General features: G+C 39.0%; 1 protein-coding gene across 6 annotated transcripts; it reads right to left on the bottom strand.

Moving 5' to 3' along the window:
- Positions 1 to 155: 155 nt before the first annotated feature.
- Positions 156 to 27,645, bottom strand: SLC25A27 (solute carrier family 25 member 27). 6 transcript variants are annotated; one of them, XM_044252243.1, is made up of 9 exons: positions 27,349 to 27,645; positions 24,615 to 24,806; positions 22,772 to 22,856; positions 20,687 to 20,809; positions 18,544 to 18,656; positions 14,505 to 14,589; positions 6,512 to 6,604; positions 5,786 to 5,888; positions 156 to 608 (listed from the first exon to the last, which is right to left on the bottom strand). In XM_044252243.1, exons 1-9 carry the CDS (start codon positions 27,452 to 27,454, stop codon positions 573 to 575), a joined length of 936 nt encoding a protein of 311 aa, XP_044108178.1. In that variant the 5' UTR covers positions 27,455 to 27,645; the 3' UTR covers positions 156 to 572. The 6 variants fall into 6 exon arrangements, with proteins under 6 accessions (XP_044108178.1, XP_044108169.1, XP_044108160.1 ...); XM_044252234.1 differs by having other exon boundaries at positions 156 to 509; XM_044252225.1 differs by having other exon boundaries at positions 156 to 774; positions 27,349 to 27,644.
- Positions 27,646 to 27,669: the final 24 nt, after the last annotated feature.

Genomic DNA, 27,669 nt, shown 5'->3' with positions numbered 1-27,669 from the left:
CCTTAGCATGTGCAGTAGAGTGCTAGCCAATAATACAGACCTAACCGAAGATGGGACACTGACAGAAAGAAGCTTTTCTCCTGGAAATCCAAACATCATCTCAACTTGATGTTTTTCATCCTCTTGGCAAGAAAAGGTACATCAACTTCCTTCACTACTAGGGAAATTCAAAATGTTTATTCATGAATTTTCATTCACCTCCCTTTAATTTACAGTATGTGCACTTTAACAACAGAAAAAGGAATCATCAAATTTCCATTGAAAATACTGACAACAGTTTAAATATATTTCTGAATCACTATGTATGTATGTGTTCTTCCAGATTCCTGTTGTCTATGTCAGGTCTGAGATGCTGTCTCCCTTTTGGCACCTCTAAGTAGGCTCCTCAGCATAGAAAAGCATCTCAAAGGTCAAATCTTCTCTTGTAAGATGAGTGCTCAGGATTCAAATCTTCTTGAAAATTCTGTGCCAGGTCTCATTGGGTAGCCTTGTGTAATCCAACCAGATTGCTTTTGAACAAAAAGAGGAGTCAAAGAGAACTTGGGTTTCCAGAGAAAAATAAAGTGCTGCCCCTATAAATCACAGTCTTTGTGGAGTAAGGTGTCTTCCTAAAGAGGTAGAAATAATAGGGGTGTGTGTTGTAGATGCCCACATTTCAATGATACTGAACACTGTATCTTTAAGGGCTGCATCTTTAAGGGCTTAAAATGGACTGACTCCACTCATCTCTCTGATTTTTTCATAAGTAAGCCAGAACACCAGTGACCAAGGGGTCTGAAAGATTAACCAAAGAAGTTAGTGCATATTTCAAAGTGATTATGAATATTCTACATTTATGCATTCATACATCTCTGAATGACAAAGTCATTTTGAATCCACTTAGGCTGAAAATAAATATTTTGGTATTTCACCTTTATAGACCACTTTATAATTAACAAAGTATTTTCATGTCTTTTATCTCATAGATTTCTCTGAACACTTTACAACAGAAAGGAAAGGTAATGATACCCCATTTTACAGATGAGGACACTGAGGCTTAGCAATCAAAAAGCTATCAACATGTTGTTAAGCTAGAGAACAGGCTTCTGGCTTGCATTCCAGGGTTCCTTCTATTGAACATTCCTGCTAAGAGGCTGGGACTCGGCATGCCTGAATTCTAGGCTGGGCTCCTCTGTGTGTAGATTGTAAAGGGTGACAAGGTGTCAGTTAAGAACTTGCAAGTGAAGATGAAAGATTATCCTTTGAGAGTTAGATCAGAAGCTCAACACCTGATGTATTACAAAGTGGTTATAAAATTTAATATAAAATAGGGAAAAGAGTTTCCAGCTCAGAAAGACTTGACTAACTTGAATAAAGGTATAACCACATCAAAAGGAATTATAAGGGGATGAGGGCTTTTCAACAAAGGAAGATAAAAACATCAAAGACAAAGAAGGAAGTAGCAGAGGAAACACTGGAAGTATCATCAGAGGAGGGGTATTTTGGATCCAGGTCCTGTCTGGTTTGGTTCATAGGTGACAGGTAATATTGATCAGAAAGAAACTATCCAACTAGAGTCAAAAAAGAAGCTTGAGCAATTAGAATATAAAATGTATTTGGTTAGAGAGTTTGTGAAGCAATATTTATGTACTGTGTTTGGAAATATTGAGTGTGTTATATTGGGAGACTGAGACTTTACCAGTGGATTTAGGAGAACACATGTTGGTTAGTTAACCATATGGGAGACATGGACAAAATAAAGAATATGAAAAATGAAGTGAGCCAGTGATATAACTGCCATCAGATCAAGCTGCCATCAGATCAAGGAATAGAGGTCTCACCTAAGAGTGGATTATATAATCATTCCTAGCTACTCAGGTGGTCAGGCTTCTGTAGGCAAATGAAGTAAATATTAATCAGTGAGTGAGCAAAGCAAGGTCGCACTACCCTTACCTAGTGGGAGGGACTGGGGTTGAGTTTAGTTGGGTTATGAATAGAAGTTAAACAGGGAGATCATACAGCCAATAACGGGGTAGGATACGAATGGCATATACTGAGCCTCTGTGTTTTTTTCTTCCCTAGCATAGTTACACTGTTGTAAATAATGCAAGTGTATGACTCCGTGTTGTCTGCTCTGGTCTGCCTGTTGCCATAACTGCTGGAAAAACAAGAGTCCTTCTCCATGCCTTTTACTGTGGGGCTGAACATTAAGGGCTCTTGGATATTCTTAAATACTAAGATTACGAATAAGCTCTTCCTGTTATTATTCCGTGTGTAGTAAGCAAACTTCTGATTATAACTTGCCTTCACAGATGACTTGAATTTAGGAGGAAGCACACTGTTGAGAGGACTTTAGCATCTGGATCACTTGCCAAGTGTGTTTCTCAATGTGAATGAGCCAATGCTGTGGTCTGATCATCAGTTTCAGTGAGTTCAGTTGAGGGTGAAATCTGTATTTGCAAGGCCAGTTTACTGGGAAGTGCCCATGACTCAGCTTTTAAGGTCATGGTCATGTACTGTGACACATCAACAAGGCAGTGCCACCCTGGCGACCTTTGGTGGTTAGCCAGCCTTTCTCTAGCAACATCTCTTTACCACTACACACTGTCCCTTTCCCCTGACAACTTTTACAGCTAGCTTCAGGATCTCAAGACATTCTGCACATTGTATTAGTTAGGAGCATGGGTTTAGAACTCAACAGACCTGTGGTCTGTTCCCAGCTCTGCCACACACTGGCTGTATGAACTTGAGCAAGTTTCTTGTACTTGGAGCCATGGTTTTCTCATCTGAAAAATGAGGATAACACCACCTGTTTTACTGGGCTCTTACAAGACTTAAAAACAAAAAAAATATGTGTAAACAGCTTAGCACAGTGTCTATCATACATGAAGTACTCTCTTTTTTTCCCCTCACTTATACTTCCTGAGTCTCATGCATAAAGAGAATGGGTCAAATTGTATCAGTATTCCTTTGTCTTATTCTCCCTGTCCTCATACCTCTTGACTCTGATTGTGTTTTCCATCAATGGTCTCACCATTATAGTCTCCCACACTAGAAATACGAAAGTCCCATTTCCTCCCTTTCCTCCCCCATCAGCTACACAGAGTCAATTACTAAATCCTGTGGAGTTAACCATAAATGGCCCTAGAATCTGCCTTCTCTCCATTTTTATAATCATTTTCACGTTACACTACTGCCAAAACTTCCTTTCTTGGATTCTAGCTTTCAATGTATCTTCTATATTGCTGCCAAAGTAATCCTGTACCCAAACAAACCTTAGTACCTTGCTCCCACTATTAAACAGCTGCTTGCTGACTACAGGTTCCACCTAAACCATTAAACTTGCCCCCATAAGGTCCTTCTTAACCTGGTCCTTAACTTCTTCTCTAGAATTTTGCCCCACCACATCCTCTCTGAGGACCTGTTCTCCAGCTACACTGAATTTTCTGCGGTTGTCCAAACCTACTGGGTACACACATGACTTGATGCCTGTGTTCACATCGCTCCCTCATGCCTTTCTTGTTAAATGCCGAATGGTCTTTCAAAGCTCAGATCAGACATCATCTCTATGAAAGACTTTGTGACTTCCTAAACAGGTAAAGCCAATTTTTACTTTACTACCCATGTTCTCACCATGTTTTGTTCACCACGAGTAGAGCATTTAATACAACCTGCTCACAAAGACCATGTCCTCTGGAGTCAAACATCCTGGGTTTGATTCCCTGACTTCATAAAGTAGTAACCAGCTAAACTGGCTGAGTTATTTAGATGTTTTAAACTTTTGTTCCTCCTCTGTAAGAGATATGATAATAACCTACTGAAGAGATTGTTGGGAGAATTCAGTGAGGTAAGCCATGAAAATGATTAGCACAGTGTTGGTGCTAATACCAAGTGATTTAATAATATTGGCTTTATTATTTCTATAATTTTAACTACTTACATGTCTATCTTTTCTATCCTTTTATAAGCTGCTCTCATGCAAAACATCTTACTCTTTAGTGCCATCAGCACTTACGATATGCAGGCCAAATCAAAATTTTCCTTTCCATTAAGAAATATCCACAGATTTGAGATAATTTTAAGGTATAAAGACGATCAAAATAAGGTTTTATACTTGGGTACACATTTGCTTCAGATATTGCTAAGGGCTTTGGCTATTAACTCCATGTTTATGGATACCCACTATTGCTTGGTGCTGTCATTTATTCCCAGAACTTCAATTCCTTTCTGTATGCAAATGGTGCTCACCTCTAAAGCTCCATCCCCATATGCTCTGTAAGATCCAGATCAACATACGAAGGAGCCATTTAGAATCTGTTCTTAGATGTCCTACAAATACCCAAAACTCAACAAATTTAGAACTGAGCTTGCTATTCTACCACAGGATCTTCCCTACAAATGATCCCATGTTAGGAAATTACATCATCTGTTGCTCAGGTTGGGAATCTAGGAATGAAGTCCAACTTTCCTTGTCTTCTCTGACAATTTTCCCCTCCCCATCCAGTCATGCTACTTCCCCTAAATTATTTTTTGAATCTGTCTTTTTATGTCCTCCTTGTCATACTTTCCTGCAAGCTATCATTATGTCTCACCTACTACTACTCCTGGCCTTTCCCCAACCCACATTGCAGCTGGAATGATCTTTTTAAATACACACACGTCATCAAACTGGTGCCCTTCACTCTTATGGGTCTTATAGCCCTTCCCAAACTGGCCTCTACCTCTCTCTAGCCTCACCTTATGCCTCCTTCCTCCATGTCTCCATGCCTTGGCCTGTGGGTTTCCTTCAATTCCCTGAACTCATCAAGTTTTCTGTCCACTCCAACTGTTCCCTCTACCTAGAACGTTTTTCCTGCTCTTTTTACCTGGCAAATCCTACTCATTCTTCAGACTCAATTTTAGAGCCCATTCTCCACGGAGCTGCTCTTAATCTCCAAGCCTAGGCTATATGTGCTTGCTATATATTTTCATAGCACCAGGCACTTTGCCTGACCACTCATCACTTCTAGTTTTGTATTCAGTGTCTGGCTTTTCCAAACTAGAAGCTCCAGCACTACAGCAGGGGTTGAGACTCTTCTGTTCATCCCAAAGCCAGGCATTGGGTACAGGGCTTTGCATGGCATAGGTGCTCAATTAATGTTATCATATTGTGTAGAGCGTTGATTGTTGGAATTTCTAAACCCATGACTCGTTCAGTCTTTCAAATGTGTTCTACCTTACAAAATACTTGAGTACCTTATTTATATTATATATCTTAAGTTACTTGAATAAGTCTATTTAATTCTACATCTTAGTTTATCTCAGTAAAAAGTAATATACAGATCAAATAAAAATAACCTAATGCTTTCTTACCAAACTAAGTTTTGTGGTAATGAGTATTAATGGATAATGCAACATGTGCCAGCAAAGTAACAAATTTTGTTTGAAACAGCAACATTTTCATAGGAACAGTATCTAGTATAAAATCTTAATACCTGTTCCAAATGTATGATACTTTGGCTAAATGGACTACTAAAGGTTTTACATTGCAGAAAACCCTATCCACTGACTTTATAACAACAGAATGTCAACCTTTTCATTTCTGAATAGTAACTGAATTGTATTATTTAATCCATCTGGGAAGGTAAGAAGACTCTGAGAAGAGGTAAAAAGAAAACAAAAAGAGATATAAAAAAGAGAGAAAGAATTGTGGTTTGGGGGCAGAGCCATGCTAAAAACCAAAAGAGAAAGGGGAAAATATTTGTAGATTAAAAGCAATTTAAGTGCAAAGAAGACAAAAACAAAAGAAGGAAAAACCTGACGTTACCATTCTCAGCCAAGATGGTAAAAAGCCTTTATATAGACTCATGAATCCTTCTCCTTGAACAGCCTGAATCAAACAGTCCGTTGATGATTTATACAAAAGTCCCCTAAAAAGGAAAGAAGACAGTTCTGCTAAATTTCTTGTGTATAAATAGTGTATAAATAAATCATAAATTAAAAAATAAAGGAAACTTACTATACGGAAACTTAAACATTTTCTGCTAATTTAGAACAAGTAATATTTGTGGCTCAGTGTATAGAAATCACCTCTTTTGAGTTTAAAGAGAATTTCTTTAGGTGTCTAAGGCTGACTCTTCGGATTCATCCCACCCTTAGTCTTATAGTTAGAATTCACTCCACCTGATCTCTTCCAGAGAGAACATACTGTTTTATATCAAATCAAATTCTCCATGTTACCTGTAAGTCATAAGCTTCTGAAGAAAGTGCTCTGTAAATTCTCAGCAGAGTATATTTTCATAAACTCTTTGAAAACAATAAAATCACAATAAATACCTTGTGTCTAAATAATATGATCATTAAATTAGCTCATATCCTCAAATGCACAGTACTTTTCCATCAAAGAGCAGATAATTACATAAAAACAGTTTGCTGGCTGAACATGTGATCACACAGATACATTTCTATCAAGAGTAAATGCAAGGAAACATCTTTAAGGAACATTATTATTAAGGACATTTGAACACACGGAGAGTGAAGACTTTCTATCTACCTTCCTTGTTTATCTCGTGGTTGATTCATTATTCGGCTTTTGATGACATCAGCGGGTGTTCCCAGAATAGAAGCTACCAGTCCAGAACATAAACTATAAATACAAATAAATGAATTTGAAGGATAATAAATATAGCAATTTCTAAATTGTAAGAAAAGGAAATCTGATATTTAGAAAGAATGGAATACTAAATATATTATTGTATTATTCTTTATAATAATCTTATTTTTGCTTAAAATCAAAGCTTAATGAAATCATAAAAGAGATAGAAAAAACAAAAAAAGAATGTCCAACCAAAAAAACAATAGAACAAATCAACGAAACTAGGAGCTGGTTCTTTGAAAAAATTAATAAGATTGATAAACCCCTGGCCAGACTTATCAAAAAGAAAAGAGAAAGGACCCAAATAAATAAAATCATGAATGAAAGAGGAGAGATCACAACTAACACCAAAGAAATGCAAACAATTATAAGAACATACTATGAGCAACTCTACACCAACAAATTTGACAATCTGGAAGAAATGGATACATTCCTAGAAACATATAAACTACCACAACTGAACCAGGAAGAAATAGAAAGCCTGAGCAGACCCATAACCAGTAAGGAGATTGAAACAGTCATCAAAAATCTCCAAACAAACAAAAGCCCAGGGCCAGATGGCTTCCCGGGGGAATTCTACCAAACATTTAAAGAAGAACTAATTCCTATTCTCCTGAACTGTTCCAAAAAATAGAAATGGAAGGAAAACTTCCAAACTCATTTTATGAGGCCAGCATCACCTTGATCCCCAAACCAGACAAGGATCCCATCAAAAAAGAGAGCTATAGATCAATATCCTTGATGAACACAGATGCGAAAATTCTCACCAAAATACTAGCCAATAGGATTCAACAGTACATTAAAAGGATTATTCACCACGACCAAGTGGGATTTATTCCAGGGCTGTAAGGTTGGTTCAACATCTGCAAATCAATCAATGTGATACAACACATCAATAAAAGAAAGAACAAGAACCGTATGATACTCTCAATAGATGCTGAAAAAGCATTTGACAAAGTACAGCATCCCTTTCTGATCAAAACTCTTCAAAGTGTAGGGATAGAAGGCACATACCTCAATATTATCAAAGCCATCTATGAAAAACCCACCACAAATACCATTCCCAATGGAGAAAAACTGAAAGCTTTTCTGCTAAGGTCAGGAACACGGCAGGGATGTCCATTATCACCACTGCTATTCAACATAGTACTAGAAGTCCTAGCCTCAGCAATCAGACAACAAAAGGAAATTAAAGGCATCCAAATTGGCAAAGAAGAAGTCAAACTATCACTCTTCACAGATGATATGATACTATATGTGGAAAACCCAAAAGACTCCACTCCAAAACTGCTAGAACTTGTACAGGAATTTAGTAAAGTGTCAAAATATAAAAATCAATGTACAGAAATCAGTTGCATTTCTCTACACCAACAACAAGACAGAAGAAAGAGAAATTAAGGAGTCAATCCCATTTACAATTGCACCCCAAACCATAAGATGTCTAGGAATAAACCTAACCAAAGAGGCAAAGAATCTATACTCAGAAAACTATAAAGTACTCATGAAATAAATTGAGGAAGACACAAAGAAATGGAAAAGTGTTCCATGCTCCTGGATTAGAAGAATAAACATTGTGAAAATGTCTATGCTACCTAAAGCAATCTACACATTTAATGCAATTCCTATCAAAGTACCATCCATCTTTTTCAAAGAAATGGAACAAATAATCCTAAAATTTATATGGAACCAGAAAAGACCTCGAATAGCCAAAGGAATATTGAAAAAGAAAGCCAAAGTTGGTGGCATCACAATTCCGGACTTCAAGCTCTATTACAAAGCTGTCATCATCAAGAGAGCATGGCACTGGCACAAAAACAGACACATAGATCAATGGAACAGAATAGAAAGCCCAGAAATAGACCCTCAACTCTATGGTCAACCAATCTTCGACAAAGCAGGAAAGAATGTCCAATAGAAAAAAGACAGCCTCTTCAGTAAATGGTGTTGGGAAAATTGGACAGCCACATGCAGAAAAATGAAATTGGACCATTTCCTTACATCACACACAAAAATAGACTCAAAATGGATGAAGGACCTCAATGTGAGAAAGGAATCCATCAAAATCCTTGAGGAGAACACAGGCAGCAACCTCTTCGACCTCAGCCACAGCAACATCTTCCTAGGAACATCGCCAAGGGAAGCAAGGGCAAAAATGAACTATTGGGATTTTATCAAGATCAAAAGCTTTTGCACAGCAAAGGAAACAGTTAACAAAACCAAAAGACAACTGACAGAATGGGAAAAGATATTTGCAAACGACATATCAGATAAAGGACTAGTGTCTAAAATCTATAAAGAACATAGCAAACTCAACACCCAAAGAACAAATAATCCAATTAAGAAATGGGCAGAGGACATGAACAGACATTTCTGTAAAGAAGACATCCAGATGGCCAACAGACACATGAAAAAGTGTTCCATATCACTCGGCATCAGGGAAATACAAATCAAAACCACAATGAGATACCACCTCACACCAGTCAGAATGGCTAAAATCAACAAGTCAGGAAATGACAGATGCTGACGAGGATGCGGAGAAAGGGGAACCCTCCTACACTGTTGGTGGGAATGCAAGCTGGTGCAACCACTCTGGAAAACAGCATGGAGGTTTCTCAAAATGTTGAAAATAGAACTACCCTATGATCCAGCAATTGCACTACTGGGTATTTACCCTAAAGATACAAACGTAGTGATCCAAAGGGGCATGTGCACCCGAATGTTTATAGCAGCAATGTCCACAATAGCCAAACTTTGGAAAGAACCTAGATGTCCATCAACAGATGAATGGATAAAGCAGATGTGGTATATATACACAATGGAATACTATGCAGCCATCAAAAGAAATGAAATCTTGCCATTTGCTACAACTTGGATGGAACTAGAGCGTATCATGCTGAGTGAAATAAGTCAAGCGGAGAAAGACAACTATCATATGATCTCTCTGATATGAGGAAGTCGTGATGCAACATGGGGGTTAAGGGGGTAGGAGAAGAATAAATGAAACAAGATGGGATTGGGAGGGAGACAAACCATAAGTGACTCTTAATCTCACAAAACAAACTGAGGGTAGCTGGGGGGAGGGGGGTTTGGAGAAGGAGGGTGGGGTTATAGACATTGGGGAGGGTATGTGCTATGGTGAGTGCTATGAAGTGTGTAAACCTGGCGATTCACACACCTGTACCCCTGGGGATAAAAATATATGTTTATAAAAAATTAAAAATTAAAAATTTATTTAAAAAAAAAAAGAATGTCCAGGCAACAAATAGACATTGAACACCTACTGGTAACTCTTCTAGGCAGTGAAGAGGACACACACGGGCCTGTTCCTGAGGCCCTTACTTGGGAAGAGGCAGAGAAGAAATGAGTTAATTTTAAATTCCGGTAAGTGCTATGAACAAAATAAAACTGGATAGCATGATAGGGAGTAAGTGGATGACAGGCCATCGCAGAGAGGCTCTTGAGTGACAACAGAGTGGAGTGGAGCAAGGATGTAAAGACATGGAGGAAGAATGTTGCCCACCAGAGGAAAAGCCCTGAGGCAGAAATGGCCAACGTGGGCTGAAGAGAGAGAAAGCAGCCAACATGGCCGAGGCATCCTGAAGGGGTCCAGCCAGAGGAAAGACTGAAGAAGCAGGCAGAGATCAGCCTATGAAGGCTATTGAAGGGGTGTGATTTTATTCTAGATGTGAACAGAAGTCACTGATAGGATCTTGGGCAGGGGAATCACCTTATTTGCTTAATATTTAACCAATAAAAATTTTACTTTGACCACTATTTAAGCCTCATTTCACTAAGCTATTCCATTTGCATATAATCTTACCTTCTTCTCCCTATCCTAAGGGATCAAAATAGAAATCCAATTATGTCATTTTTCCCTACTTAAAGGCAGATAAGACTCATTCGCTATTACCTGATTTAGCTCACACACTAGTTGTCATACATATTACTCCAAGATCATATCTCTCTCACCCACTATGCTTTAACAACATGACTAAGTGTAGCTCTGTATTTACCGTACTATGCAACACCTCTATGCCTACACCTCCGTCTAACTGGAAAATTCCTGTTTTTCCTTCAGTCTATGCTCAGGCACAAGGTCCAATAAGTTTCTGTTTATCCCTTCTTCCTTTGCTCAACAATGTTACTTGCTCCTTCTTGAAAAAGGCTTGTCAATTCCTCTGAAGGGACAAAATGGCTCTCTGTGGTCAACCTACAGCAGAATCAATCGTGATTCTATAAATGAGTGACTAAGAAGTTAAGAAATTAGGGGTGCCTGGGTGGCTCAGTGGGTTAAAGCCTCTGCCTTCGGCTCAGGTCATGATCCCAGGGTCCTGGCATCGAGCCCTGCATCAGGCTCTCTGCTCAGCGGAGAACCTGCTTCCTCCTCTCTCTTTCTCTGCCTGCCTCTCTGCCTACTTGTGATCTCTATCTGTCAAATAAATAAATAAAATCTTAAATTAAAAAAAAAGAAGTTAAGAAATCATTATAGCAGTTATAGCAGTTCATTATACTTGTGGGTATGCAAGGCAATTCAGAGGATGAATTTCCACAAACTGAAAACTCACGAGCTGCTTTAAAATTTTCCACAAGAAAGACCTATGATGAGAAAAAGGGTGGTTGCCCTGAGTCAAGGAGCATGAAGTCCTGCATCCCAGCAGTTGAATCTATAGAAACTGGGATCAAGGCAGCCTGAATAACAGCTTATGTCTGGCTAATGCAAAACTGGAAAGGAAAACTGTGGAAAACTTTTAGATCCTCTGGGACATCAAATACCTCACAAAGACAAGGACTACTGATTTCTACGCCACGGCTTTTGAAGTCTCTGAAAACTCCATGGCAGGGAAGTTGAAGCTACCTTAGGAATCTTCATATTCTCTCTTACTCTAAACTGCTGTAGCAGAAAGTACTCAGACTGACTACTACTTTCAGGTCAGGATTTATAATTCAAAGGAGAAAATTACTTTAGAAATACTTGAATTCAAGGGAAGGAACCCATATAATCTATTTCGTATTATAGCAAAAGACCTAACTGCATATAACATCCTTGGTCTCTGCCCACACAAGTCATTGTCTATGTGGAAAGAGCTCGTTTCACCACGTACATTCCAGTAGGTGTACACTACTGCTCTTTTTATATTCTTTCCTATTTGTTTCTATTCTTTGGAAGTTTAATGCCACTGATTTTAATATACCTTAATATTTTCACACAGAAACCTCTTAACCAACACCTAAGGATATAGTGTAATCTGGCTGGACTTCTTTAAAAAATAAATACTAAAAGAGAATAATGTATTCAGGAGGCCTCAAGGAAGATGGTATCCAGAGTCAAAGGGAAAAGACAGAGCAATAAAAAGAACACTGATTTTGCCCAAGCTACTTGCACTGAAATGGACACTGCTGCTTTTTACTATTGGCTCCTTGTTAACAACATGATGAAGCTGAGGACACAGCTAAGGTGAAAACGGACAGAAAGTGACTAGTGAGTCTCCTGATCTCTCCAGGCAGCCAAGTGGCTATCTGTAAGACCAGTTTCAGATACTCCCATCAGCACTGTTTCAGAGAAAGCCAGCCTCTTAAGGATGAACTAAATCATGCTCATGGGTCATCTTCACACAGAGTAAACTCACCTTTCTCACAGTTTTACCTCTCAACAGCCTCATGATTTCAAAAAGAAAAGCAAGGTTATCCTGGTCTTCCTGTTTTATATAATTTCCTGACGATTAATTCAACTCTCTACCTTTCCTCTGCTTCCTTGATTAATATACCTTGCCACCTGCCTTCCCACCTCACCAAAATCCTCACTTTTCTTTATTGCCCCTGGCCTACCCCAGGACTTCTTATTTACCCCATTTTTAGAAATTGTGGTAAAACAGACACAACATACAATTTACCATTTTAATCATTTTTAAGTGCACAGTTCAGAGCTTACACCATTTTTATTTTTCTTTATATCAAATTTCTTTTTCCCAGGTGTTGGATGGCTCACAAGAAGCTCTCTGGTGTACAGCTACAATCCCCATTGAGCCTCCAGGAGCATTCATTTTCTTCTAGGACACATCCAGAACTTCCAGACCACATAGCACCGTTTACCTACTCAATTTGATTTCATCGTTAGCAACTTTTGAGTTGCCTCATGTAACACATGTATTCATACCAACCCATTTAAAAAACTGATCCAGTGGGTAGAGCTAAAAAAATGAAACAAATGCCCATCATTTCATTTCCCTAAAACCTGAATTAGAGAAGAATAAGACTAAGTTATTTCACATTAGGACTGGAATATATACAGCTGGAAATCTTGTTTTTCCACAAAAGACAGATCTGTTTGGTATATGTTAGGCAGATTTACATCTGCCAGGAAATCCAGGATTCTTTGGTTAGATGTGGTATTTCAAAGACCATTTGGGTGGAAAGACAATGAAAGAGCGTGGTAATATCAACGTGGAACTATAGGACAGATCTGACTATCTTGCTCCTAGAGTAGATCATAACACTAGAACAGAGAAGCATCTTGAAAGATGAGGAAGTCTTACAAGGTGACACTGCTGGGTGGCAATTGGACACAAATGTCTCCTAGGCAGAGTGAACAGCATGAACAAAGATAGTGCAGGAGAGATGGCAAGGGTAGACACAAATATATATATGTTTATCAGGATGGAAATAAGAAGTGGAAGGAGGTCAAAATCCTTAGTTTTCTCTGAAAACTATTGGCTACAGAAAGTATGGTGTAGCTAGTGAACACACCTGGATGAGAATCTGGAATAGAAAAGAATAGTAAGCAAAGACACATAAAAAGATTGCCCTAGTAGCACTAAAGATCACACTTATTTTAAGAGTGGAGGGATGAAGAAAAACTACTCTAGGAATATAAAGTTAAGGTGAATCTGAAATTGGAATTGCTTATATCTATATCTCTCCAAATATCATTGGTTCAACACTCTTAATATACTTTTGGGGTCATCTAATAGCATAAAGCATTCTGGAATTTGGACACAAGATCAGAAGCTATATGAAATCCCTATAAGGTTAAGAACACTATACATCTATAAAGTAACTCACTCTAATAGATAATTTGAAATTGTGCAGCAAAGAGATAAGGTGCTTCTGCTTCCTGGGGTGCTCTACTTCCTGTCTCTATCAAGAGCTATAGCCTTTCAAAACACCTAATTCTAGCTCCTTTATAGGCCCTTCCCAAGTGGTTATTTTTTCCTCCCTCTTCTGAATGGTACCGTAACTAGGCATTTTGTTTCAGCATTTACCATACATTATTTTTGTTTTAACGATTTTATTTACTTATTTGAGAGAGAGAGAAGGAGAGAGAGCACTAGCAGGGGAGGGACAGTGGGAGAAGGAAAGGGAGAAGCAGACTCCACGCTGAGCAGGGAGCCTGACAACCAGGACTAAATCCCAGGCCTGGGATCATGACCTATGCCAAAGGCAGATGCTTAATTGAGTGAGTCACCCAGGCACCCCTAGATATTGTTTTCATATGTGTCTTGTTTTTTCCCCTGCTCAACTGCCTAGAAAGAAGCCAGGGTTACCCTTTGTACCCACTGCAGTGCCCTGAAGGTGCCTTTATCATAAAAGATGCTCAAACTTAACTGTGGAATTGAATTGCAGAATTGATCAACAGAATCTGACCCCGGGAGGGTCCCATCAAGGTGCAAATATTTGGGATGGTTTAATATGAAACATTGTGCAATTTTGTCTCTTTCTTCCCCATTTTAACTGCAAAAAATTCTAGAAAATTGTTCTTTTTAAATGTACTATCACATTTATCTAAGGGTAATATCACTAGATTCTCAATCACAGGAGATAAAAGGTTAGAATTTGTGCCAAATGTGGAAGAAAAGTGATATAGAAAATAATTCAAACTAAAATAATCTCTTACCTTGATAAACCATGAGTCATGATATTGTCCTCAAGTGGAGTGTTCAGTACCAAATAGTGTTTCACTGTATCATAAGTAGTTAAATCTGGCAATAAAAAGAAAAAGGAGGCTGAAATATTCATTTGACAATGAATGTCTTTTATGTTAATAATATGTTAGGCTTAGGACACCTGGGTGTCTCAGTCAGTTAAGCCTCTGACTCTTGATTTTGGCTCAGGTCATGATCTCAGGGTCATGAGATCGAGCCCTATGTTGGGTTCCACGCTGAGCATGAAGCCTGCTTAAGATTCTCTCTCTCTTTCCCTCTCCTTCTGGCCCTCTCATCCCCTTGCTCACACACACACACACTCTCAAGAAAAAAAATAAAAAGAATAGATTAGGCTTGGGGTAGGAATGTGTACAAGGATGAAAGATACTATTATCGTTCTCAAGCATGGGAAAGCAACCAACAGATGAAAGGGGAGGAAAAGAGGAAGAGAGACAGGTACTCAGTTATATCATTTGAACATTTGAATCCATCTATCGCCTACCATCAGCTCAACCTCTGGACTTCTTAGTTTTTGAGCTGATAAATTCCTTCTCTAATCCTAAGTAAGTTGAGATGAAATTCCATCACTTATAAATAAAAGGTTCTGACCATTATTCTACATTAAGCTTTTTATATTTTTTTCTAAGGACAATGAAGAGCTGTTGAAGAGTTTTACACAGGGCAGTCATATATTACAACACTGGAGTTTTATAATGACTATCTACAGTGAAGTACAGGAAGTGAATTGTAAAGAAGCAAGAATGGATAGATGCGTCTGATCACTCACCAATTATGTGAGTGTCTACCATATGGTAGTAGGCATTATTCTAGGTGCTGGGAAAAAAGCCATGGATAAACTGAACAAAATCCTCATTCTTTGTTGGGGAATGAGATAGTAAGCAAATATATAAACCACAGCATTTCAGATTGTTATAACTCTCCGAAGACAAATAAGGCAAAGAAAGGGGATAAGAATATCAGAAGGTGTTGGAGAATGATATATATGATTTTTAAAGATGGGATCTTTAAGGGAGGATTTTGAGCACAGCAGTGACGACTCTGGGTTATTATTTACATGACACTCTGGCTGTTCTGCTGTCACTAGACTACAGGGAGACAAGACAGATTAGAGATGAGTCTGTTGCATTTATTCTGATGAGAGATGATGATGGTTTGGAAAAAGGAGTTGTGGAGCACTGGTCAGATTCTAGGTAGGTTTTGAAGGCAGAATAACCAAACTGAATAGAGAGGGAAAGAAAGGAATCAAAGATGACTACAGGATTTTTGAGCTTTGGGTGCCTGGGTGGCTCAGTGGGTTAAAGCCTCTGCCTTCAGCTCAGGTCATGATCCAGGGTCCTGGGATTAAGCCCCACATCAGGCTCTCTGCTCAGTAGGGAGCCTGCTTCCCTGTCTCTCTCTCTCTCTCTGCCTGCCTCTCTGCCTACTTGTGATCTCCGTCTGTCAAATAAATAAAAACAAAATCTTTAAAAAAAAAAAAAAGCCTCTGTCCTCGACTCGGGTCATGGTCCCAGAGTCCTGGGATCGAGCCCCGCAGTGGGGAGACTGCTTCCCTTCCTCTCTCTCTGCCTGCCTCTTTGCCTGCTTGTGATCTCTGTCAATAATAAATAAAATCTTTAAAAAAAAAAAATTTGAGCTTAAACAATTTGAATGGCAGAGCGGCCATTTTTGGAGATGGTGAAAATGAGATTTGACTAATTTAGAATGTTTTAACTAAGTTAATGAAGTGATGACTTTGGTCACAGCAGTTTCCAATGCATGGGGGGACAAAATGGACATGGGGTACATATGGAAAGACCAGTCTGGAGGCTTCTGTATTGATCCAGTAGGAGGAGATAAAAAATACTTGGACAAAGGAGTGGCTCCAGGGATGAAAAGAAGTAGATGGATGCAAGATGCAGCTAAGAGTCAGAAGTGGTTGGACTTGGTGACTGATTGGTTATCAGGAGTAAGTGAAAGGAAAGAGACAAAACTCTTGCCTAGGTTTCTGCCTTGTTCAAGTGAGAAAATACGATATCATATTTTGAGATTGGGAAGAATGGAGAGCAAGTAGTTTGATAAACAAATTTGGTTTGGACACAGCATGATGATATTCAAGATAACCCAAATAAACATGCTGAGTAAATAACTGGAAACTGGAAGAGAAATCTGAGCTACAACAGATTTTGAAGGATTGAATTGAGAAACCAATCAGTAAAGATTCCTGATAATTAAAACAGCTACCAATATGATGTTGTAGCTATGGATGGACTGAAAGAGCAAAATTTAAAAAACCAGACTTACTTCCTTTGACATTTAAGTGATATGTTCCTATAACCCTCAAAAAGGCCATCCCTTCATTTCCTAGAATCATTTAAGTTGGGTCTTAGAAACAATCTTTTCATTCTAATATTAGCTCATTCATCAAATGTTTACTGACTACACGAGATGATAAATAAAACGTCTTTGCCTTCAGGGGGCTCATAATCTAGCAGAGTAAATAGACACACAGTAGAAAGCAATGTAATGAGGTACAAGTGATCACAGAGGTAAGTACCGGGAACTACAGAAACTCATAAAGGGGCATCTAACACAACATGGCTAGGGAAGGGTGGTTGTGGGGTTCAGGAAAAATACACGGTAGAAAGACACTTTGGCAGAATACTAAAACATCTGCAAGAAGGAAACTAAATAGAAGAAGAGGGAGGAGTACAGAAAGTAGGAGAAGAGCAGTTTTGTTATGTGCAGGCAATGGAACCTTCTAGCTCATGACTCTCTGTTTCATTCTTTACTCCCGAATCAATGAATTGTTCAATTCCCTGAAGGCACCAGTTGGATTGTGCAGACCTTCTATATTACGTTATGAAACTTCCACTTTTCTTCTGTGAGTGATGAGAAGCCAGTAAAAGGTTTTAAGAGTCCCAGTAACATGTTGAGATTTGTGTTTTAGATAAATCCCCCTGGATACTGGGTATAAATATGAGGACAGGGGAGGAGACCAGCCTGATGGCTGTGGCTATGATGGTGAGAATTGTAAAAATGGTCATTTTAAGGACACTAAGGTGATAGATATTGGACAGGGTACACTTTCAAGAAATATTTAGAAGACAGAAGTAAGGGCGCCTGGGTGACTCAGTGGGTTAAAGCCTCTGCCTTTGGCTCAGGTCATGATCCCAGAGTCCTGGGATCGAGCCCCACATCAGGCTCTCTGCTCAGCGGAGAGCCTGCTTCCTCCTCTTTCTCTCTGCCTGCCTCTCTGCCTACTTGTGATCGCTGTCTGTTAAATAAACAAATAAAATCTTAAAAAAAAGAAGAAGAAGAAGAAGAAGACGACGACGACGACAGAAGCAAGGGGTGCTTAGGTGGCTCAGTCAGTTAAGCATCTGCCTTTGGCTCAGGTCATGATCCTGGGATCCTGGGCTGGAGTCCCACATCGAGCTCTCTGCTCAGTGGAGAGCCTGCTTTTCCCTCTATCCACTCTTCCTGCCTCTCCCCCTGCTTGTGTGCTCTCTCTCTCTCCCTCTTTCACTCTGAAAAATAAATAAGTAAAACCATAAAACAAAAGACAGAAGCAGTTAGTGACTGACAATGGGAGGTGAGGGACAGGTTGAGTTAAGGAAGCACTGAGGTTTCCAGTCTGGGATGCCTGCTGCGCAAGCTGGGGGAAAGAGTTGGGCATTCTGGATCTAATGATTGTCACATGGTTACATTGGCCATTTTGGATCTTGGAGGAGGGTATGGGTAGAGAGGAAACCTTAGAAATAGTTTAGTACTATCTCTTTATTGACACAATTTGCTTATTTTAGGAAATCCTTTTCATAGATCACCATGGAGAAAAGTGAAAATACTCTAGAGAAAATATTCAGTTAAGTTGTTCAAACATAAACGAAGACTGTTGCCAATGATTACTAAAAATAATTAAATAAAGTTTTCCATTTTCCCTGATGTCTGTGCTTATCATTACAATCATGAAGGCAGTAAGGACTTCTCAGAGTTCAATAAAGTTTCCATTACCTCCCATATTCACCAGTGCTGCTCTTTGTATATTGGGTACCCAGCCTGCCCAAAGCCCACGTATTCCTCCTTCAGATAAGATTTTTGCAAATGCATGATGCACACCACGAAATCTAAAGGAAAAATAATAACGAAATGTGAAAATTCTATGCATTCCTATGGAATGCAGCTGGATAAACTTCACCTATAGCTGTTATGATTTGGAGTAAAATAACATCTTAATTACCCAGAATTGTTAGAAATTGAAGAAATCAATCCTCACGTATTCTCATAAAAGAAATGACATTTTTAGTCCAAAGAGTGGGGAGGGCAATCTCATAATAAAAGTTCTTAAAATTGAATACTTAGGGTTTTATAAAAATTTACTATCCTATCCTGATTTTGTTCAGTTTTGGTTTTTTGTACACAGGTGAAAAATGGTGCTGACCCACGAATCAATTCTGGAAACCCCTGTTATAAAATAATAGTCTGGGTTTTATATAGTCCAAAATACCTGGAGTCCAATGCCATCTTTACCACTTAACGAGCTGAGTGGCTTTAACTTAAGCTCTACATTCCCTAAGTCTCATCAAAAAGATAATAAGATATATTTATAAGGCATACAAAATTGCTATAATGCTACATGGGAAGTTATACTCACAAATGATGGTCCTGTAGTCAAAATCTGTTGTGTACTTATTAAACATAGGACTTTTTATATACATAAGATAAATTGTATTCCTGAAAACTTTATGAAGTGTGAATTTATGTTCCAATTTCCGTCTGAGGAAACTGGAGGCTTAGGAGCTTGTTAAGGAACTAAATTAACTAAGTTAAGGAACTTGACTAGGGTCAGAGCTAAAATGTGGTAAAGGCTGGATACGAATCTTGGGTTGTCTGATCCTAAGATTGATGTTCTTTACAACAACAGGAAATGTTTTTTACTACTACATCAAACCAATAATTTCCAACAGCAGAGACAAAGGAGGGGAGAAACTGACAGGATTAGTTAAAAACTCAGATTTTTCTGGATCCCGATGGTTCTCTCCATGTAGTCAACTTGGAAAACATCACTTCTTCCTTCCACTTAGTATCCAGTTAGAAGGTATTACAAGATGACAAAATGGGTCCTGGGATTCTGTAAACTGCTTGGTTAAGTCAGAGTGTTACCCTTTTCTCCTTTGTGGTGGGTGTTCTCTTTGTCTGGAGGGCTCAAGGGGGCCTGGACTGCCAAGCCCAACCTCAGCTTCAAACTGAGCCAGCTGGAGGAGCAGCACTGTGAAGAGCAGTGGTCCGTGTCACTGGTGGGTTCCTAAAGGAGATTCAAAACCCTCCTTCATCTCTGGCCCAGCCACAGACCTGCAGTGTTCAGAGGAACAGACCTCTTCTTATTCAGCCAAAGGTGTTCTGCACTTTTCCTCTTTTCTGGGAGACGTCTATCAATCTCTAAGATTTTGCCCCTTTCCCAGAGAACCAGGCTAAGTGGTGTTTTAATAAATTATTCAACATGAAGTCCTTTGAAGAAACACAGACTTCAATAATGTAGAGTAATGCAGTAGGAGACTTTTGTGTCACAAAGACATAATAAAAACCTTCCTTAAACTTGGGGAAGAGGAGAAATGGGATTAGATAGGGAAGTGGGAAGAACCTGCAAGGTCAATCTTGCTGTTCTCCCTCTTTCAGGGATTAAAGGGAAAGGAACCAAGCTTTCAGCCATGGAAGAGCCCAGGCAGTCTGTCACGCAAACCTTCTGAACGGTACCTTTTGAAAGATAAAGAAGCTGAGCGTAGAAGTGCTAAGTGACTTCTACAACACTAAGCCACAGCGGCAAAACTGGGATTCACACTGAGACAAACTGCAAATTTTAGTGATCAGAATCTTTATATCAAGCTGTAACAACACAAGTCTAGCTGACTTGGCTGGGAAAAGCAGCAAACAGCTATACACACATATAATTTTTCTACTGGAGAACACGTGCACCTTATCATGCAATGAAAAGATCCATGTTAGCCCTTCTCTTAATGAATAAATACATCTTCCAAGTTGAAAGAGTCAGAATTAATATCTTCTCTGAATGCTGGATTACAAAAATGCATATATCAGTAGGTACATGTTCAAACTGAGACATGGGAAAGGAACAGAATCAGTTAATTGGAGAACCTACCGCAAAGGTTTTCCTTCAAGTTTCCTTTTTCCTTCCATTTGCATCTGAACCTTCACTAGATCAGTTGGATTGGCTAAAAATTGGCCAACAACACCAGCCATCATACCTCCAATTACTGATTTCCTAATTGCAAAAGGAGATACATTTTTTAATAGTTTCTGTTAATTTTGCAAATTTTGTAGTGAATAGTACCAAGCTGATCCAGCACCTGCCTAAGGATTTAAGACAAAGTGAAGAAAAGAATGGACATACAAATCACAGAGGAAAGTAGACGGTTTCTCTGTTTACTGAAGGGAGGGTTAAAGGAGTTGAAATTCAAATCTGGTTTCACGGGCCTTCTATGGCCTGAAAGTCAAAGGAAGGGCAGTTGTTTCAAAGTTATAAATATCTGAACTGACCATTTAATTGTAGTTTAATTCTGACCACAGGGGACTGAAAAGAGCATAGATGTAATCAGTCTAACAGACAAAAGCTGGTCAGTCAGATTTTGTAAACTATTATTTTAGTAGTTTTACATAGTAAAGGGGGGTTGAGAACTTTCTTCTCATTGAAGAAACTCTCTCTGCCCCTTGGCTCTTCCTTCTCCTCACCTCCCAAAGCCAACAGTGATCAAGTCTAGACTACTGTACTTGAACACACTTCGAATCCATCCCCTCCTCTCCATGCCTGTGTCTCAGACCAGGCTCTGATCATCTTTTACCTTTTCTTAGAAGAAAAGGGATAATTTCTTTCCTTTTACTCTAAAACAGTATTTGAAGAGATACAAATGGGTATAGAGTAACAAGGTTCCCTATTATCAGTTCCCTTCCTCTGAAGCAATCACAATTACTAGTTTCTTATGATTTCCCACACATAATAATAATGCATTCACTGAGTGCTTATTATGTCAGGCCCTGTTTTTAAAAACATCATCTAATTTTCATATCAACCCTATGATATTAGTACTACTGTTAAATCCTCTTTACAGATAAGGAAACTGAGGCATAAAAGCAGTTGAACCACAGTTCAAATCACACAACCAGTGAGTGGTATGGCCAAGATGTAACAGCAGGAAATTTGAGTACCAACCACACAGTCTCAAGCACGAAGTACAATTGATCGTTTGTGTACACACAAACATATACGTATAAATACTCCTTTCTAAAAGCACAAATGTAGGGGCACCAGGGTGACTCAACTGAATAATTTTCAGTTTATAGACTGAGCCACCAGCTCTTGGCTTCTACTCGGGTCATGATTTCAGGGTCCTGGATCAAGTCCTATGTCGGGCTCCATGCTTGGCTTGGGGTCAGAATGAGATTCTCTCCCTCTCCCTCTGCCTTCCTCTTACCCCACTTGCACTCTCTTCTCTCTCTCAAATAAATAAATAAAATCTTAAAAAAACAAAAAGCACAAATGTAGAATGCTAAGTTGTATACACCTTGATTTTTCCTTAATAATGTCCTTTAAGATATATTTTTCCTAATAATGTATCTCAAAAGTTATCAGTTTATTCAGAACTGCCTCATTTAAAAAAATTTTTTAAAAAACAGTTTTATAGAATTTCATTTTATGGGCATATCACAATTTATTTAGACAGCTTAACTTTTAACTAAGAAATCTAAACATTTACATGACATTTGATAGGCCCTGCAAATTGTTTTCCATAGAACTTGTATCAATCTCCACCAACATCAGCAGCCTAGGAGCCCGTGGTCCTCATAATGATGAACACAGCACTGTTTTTTCTCTTTGAGAATCTCATTACTGCTGCCTGCTTCTCCCTCTGCCTGCCACCCCCTGACATGTGTGCTTGCTTGCTTGTTCTCTGACAAATAAGTAAATAAAATCTTTTTTAAAAAGGAATTCTTTTAATATTAAAATATTAATATATATGCAAATTTTCATATATATACACATATGTATATTTGTATATAATGTGCAGTAAATGCTCACTGATTTGGATTTACATTGTAATTATTAATTATTTTAAGCCTATAACTTGAGGCAATTTTGGTACAAATACACAATTTTATACAAATCTAATGGATACACATTAAATCCTTTAGGATCAATAGTATATATTATTTTCAAAACAAAACTTACCAAAGGGGATAATGCTTATCTTCACTTTTGCCAAATACAACTTCACGAAGATGTTCATAAGTGACCATGCGGCCTCCGGAGTACACTGTGTAGAATGGATCATTTAAAAGGTGAATTCAGCTAGACGTTTAATAAAACAAGAGGGCACTCTGACCTGGACCAGTTCATCTCCCTAGCTGTGTTGTTCTCTCATGCGAGAGAACAACACGTTGGCTTTTCTTGATGTTTCTCTAAAGGTGGCATGCCTTCTTACTCCTCAGGCCTTCTCATATGCTGTCTTATCTTTCTTGAATGGATTCTCCCTTCTCTGCTTGGGTAACTCCTCCTAGTCCTCTAGGACTCAATTCAAAGAACACGTTTTCTAAAACATGCTCTCCGACCTCCAGTATTCTAGACTGCCACTGCACCTGCCATGCTTCTCCTCTCCTCCTCCAGAAAATCCATGCATATATCCAATATGACATTAATTGGAGATTAACTTGATTTTGTTGCTCATCTTTCCATCAGACCATGAGATTTTCAGGGCAGGCTTTGTGTGGTTTCATTATTCTATGTACACTAATACAGAGCCTGGTACACAGCAGGCATTTTTCATTTAATAAACATGCATAACTTCACTGGGTAGTTGATTATATTGAGGTAACTTTTTCAGTCAGCTGTCAAACTTACAAAATGAATCTTAACTGTAAAGCCATTTATAATGCTCAACTAAATACAAATGAAAAGAAGTAAAACTCAAAACAATAATGGAAAGCAAAGGAGAAAAAAATTTTTTAAAAAAACCTGGAAAATAAAAATCATTAAAATAAGTACATGGTATTCATAGATAGCATTTTTCTTGATATTTCAGGAAGTCTAATAAAATATTTTAAAGCACCAAAACAACAATAGTCTCTATACACACTTCTGGAAAGCTCTTAATGAAAATACTCTAGCTTACTCACCTGAAGAACTGAAGCTTTAAAAATCATAAGCTGGTAAGTATTAGTACTGGATGCTTTTCCGGTCAAGGGTCCCTACATACTTGTGGAAATATTATGAATGTAGAGAAGAATGACACACCTGTCCTACCTCCCTTGAAGCCAAGTTTATGTTCTCCTATCCACAAGCAGAAAACCCAACAACGACTATCTTTGCGAGTGCCACTTGAGAAGCAAATCTAAAAAGTATTCTCACTGGCTGTAGCAGGGAAAACTATTTCCCTTGAAGACTGACTAAAGGCCCACACAGGTAGGGAGGTAGCCTTGGAAACAGAGGTGAAAATAAGCAGCATTGCAATCACTCAGTTGCCAGAATTGGATCAGTCATCCCTGTTCTCTTTCAGAGTTGCCTCGTCTATAGTATATGGAACAGAGGCTAGTGAGATTTGGCACTTTAGTCAAATATATTTCATTTTCAAAGAACATGAAAAGCTTACATTTTGTGTTTTAAAGTTTCTAAAGTGGAGAAAAAATATCACTCGTTTTTTTCTTAAAATTCTTCAAACACGCAGAGAAGTAGAGAAAATAATTCCCTCTGTATCCTTGAGATGTATCATTGCCAACATTCTTGCCATATTTGATTCATTTTTCTGCTTACTTATTTTGAAGTACATTATAGACATCATGACAGCTCACCCCTAAATACTTGTATATGCATTTCTAAAAATTTAAGGCAATCATTCCTTAATAACAATTGGTAGTTAATTTTCTTCCCAAGAGAATATATATTCATTTATTACATTAGCAGAAAACAACAACAACAACAACAAAAAAAACCCACTAGATTTTGAGCACAGCTAAACACAAAAGCAGATGCACACAGAACTCATAACAAACTTACCAGCTGGAATCAAGATAAATACCTATGTGTCTGTAAATGGCAGGTGTCACTCCTTGCCAAAGCTTTAGAAAGCCTTCTTCTTGAACAATCCCTAGGGCTGTGCGTACCATGCCTCTATAGGGAGCAGATTCTCTTGCACTGTCTCCCAATCGAGCAAGGGCAGCTTCTCCTTGCATTTGGAGCCGAGTTTTTGTGAGATCAAGGGGAAAGGTTGCTAATAAAAAAACAAAATGAGGGGGAAACCCATAACATTCAGAGAAACAAACAAAAATTCTAAAATTCTAAAGTCATGGGACTAATATTTTACTCTCCACAAGGTTCTTGAGAACCACGGGGCTCTCAAATTTTAGAGTACATCAGAATCAGCTAAAGAAATTATTAAAAATTATTTCTTAGTCCCATACCTATGGATTCTGAGCAGATTGATGGGGGTTTAGAAATCATTTGATTCTTACACATGCCCAAATTTAAGAATCATTGTCCCAGAGCACCCTCACCCCCAGATCATCAGGGGGAAAAAAGTGACAAGATTTGGGTTCTTTTTACTCAGAAATTTCAGCCTAAAATCTAGTTTAGTCCTTAATTTGTGTTTTTCAATGGGAATAATTTCAGATATCCATATTCTCTGATGCTACTTTGACTGCAACCATGATTAAGACCCAATGGGACTTTTAGAATACTGTACTACTTCTGATAGGTTCAAAATATAAGCAGGTTTAGATGCATTATGTAATTTCATGGGTGATATTCACTGATACGAAGTTTGAGATATAGAAGATGTAATATGGAGTTCATACAAGGGCAGCATGCTCAATATACTTTCCAATAAAGGCACAGATTGAGTTTTTTTTTTTTCCAGTACAAAGTTTTACATGTGGCCTCCTCGTGAGTACCAATTATACTTGAAAAGTTTTTCTAATGATTATATTTTGAATTCAAGGTATTGAATTCAAGAATACATTTTTCCTTGAAACAGTGAAGCTAACTGGCCCACATTAGGAAGATCAAGCTCCCAACTTTATACTCATAAAGTCCCAAATAACTAAAGTAACCAGATTCAGGTAAGTTCATGAAACGTTATTGACATTACATGAGTCTTTTCAATGAACACCGCCTGATATAAAATCATAGTTACACTTTTTCCAAGAGAAAACAGAGTAGGAAGAGGAGAATATTAAATCTTACCACTGGTCTTTGGAAAAAATATCTTGCTGATAGTTCCCCTAAAACAGAAGTAGTTTGCAGGTAGAGAATTTTAACAATGCTTTATTAACACAATAACCTTGAAAAGACCTAAGATTCCTATGGTTCCTCTATATTAACATAGGTTATGCCTCTCAAATTAATTCTAGTTTACTTACTGGTTACTTAAATAATGCTTCAGGTTCTGATCCTAAAGTGTTTTGTACTCAAAACCAACCCATATTTTGATTTCCTAGCTTCCCATCCCCAGCCCCCACACCATTCTCCACAAACCTTTAACAAAAGTAATATTTCTTTGCCATTGGTCACAGGGGGAAACAATTAGGTTTAAAAAAAGTTAGAAATAACCAATTCAGCAATCTGATTTTAAATTTTTTTTAAAAGTGGAAGAATTGTATTTCAGTAAAAACAGTGAATAACAAAAATTTTCCCATCAGCTTTAAGAGAAGAGAAAGAGAAAAAACAGTGGGTCCAAAGGGCAAGAGCAGAGGAGCACAAAGAACAAAACAAAGGGTCCTGTGCTGGCTGCGCTGGAAATACAAGACAAATTCATTTTAGATGAGAACAAAGTAACATTTCCTGATGATATACACACCAAAGCTGTTGCTAGTTTTGTTTTTCAGCAGGCAAGAAAATGAAAGGGTAATCTTAAAATGCACGATGAAGGCTTCACAGGGAACACACAGGCACTCTGCTCACAAAATCATTGGAAGGAACACCACCCGCTCATTCAAGGGCACCAAAATTCTCCCTAGGTGGCCTCTAGTTTTCTCTGACTTGCTTATGCATAGGTAACTGTCCTGTCCTCTATGTTCTTATGATATTTAATACTTTCATTATAATAAGTAGCACAAGGTAACTGCCTGTCTCAGCATGTCTCCCCACCCGCCTGTAAGAAAGGTCAAGGCTGAGTCTTTGAAGCACCTTCACCACAGTCTAATATTGTGGTAATTATAACAATGTTGCAATTAATGGGCGCCTCGCCTTGGATTTAGCATTTATATATTATCTACTTCCCAGACTCTGAGACGCAGACACAGTACAGATGAGTTAAACTCAAGGAGGAAAACTGGCAGATGTTGAGAAGATGCTCCATGTAAGTGACAGGTTACAAAAGTAACCTGTCTAGAAAAGATACAGAAGTCTACAAAAGATAAGGCTGTGGTGAGGCTATGTAAGAATAGAAATCAGAGAGAGTATCTCAATAGGGATGAAGAGTGGATCATGTTTTTAAAAGGTCATCCTCACGGATGGGAAAACGATTCCTAGAGAGGAATGACAGTTCTTGAAGCTTCCAAGCGTAGATATTCAGACACAATAGCAACACCTCTGAGGGAGACGAAATTGGAAGGAAAAGACCTTAGTGACCTCCAGGGCCGCCTCCTCGCAAAGCCGGCCTTGACCCCGCCCTGCCACAAGGGCCAAGCAGGTGTGCAAGCAGAGGGCGCAACCCAGAGGGCCGCACCCCCCGGGGGGCCGGTGCCCTCACCCCCACCCCCAGGGCGGCACCTCGACTAGTCGCGGGGGAGGCCCAGGCGGGGGCGGCCGGGTACCTAGCTCCGCCACGGTAGCCGCGCAGCCGGACAGGAGGAACTTGCTCGCTCGGGGCCATCTCTGGGCAAGCGGCAAAAGCCTCTCCTCATCCTCTGGAAGCGACATTCAGCAGCAAGACGGGACGACGGTACACCCCTTCTGGCCGGCGCCCAGCGCCGCGGCTGGCCTGCCACTCTGCCAGGGCTGCCCGTCCTCAACCGGCGAGTGGCGGAGCGGGGACCATTTCCCTCGCTCGTCTCAGCCAGGCGGCCTCACAAACCTACAGCCTTCCTCGCAGCCCCGGCGGGAGAGCTCCACAGGACTGAGAGCAGAACAACAAC

Source organism: Neovison vison, chromosome 1 (assembly GCF_020171115.1).
Source record: "Neovison vison isolate M4711 chromosome 1, ASM_NN_V1, whole genome shotgun sequence".
In the NCBI taxonomy this organism is placed as follows: Eukaryota; Metazoa; Chordata; class Mammalia; order Carnivora; family Mustelidae; genus Neogale; species Neogale vison.
This window is presented reverse-complemented; position numbering and strand designations above follow the sequence as displayed.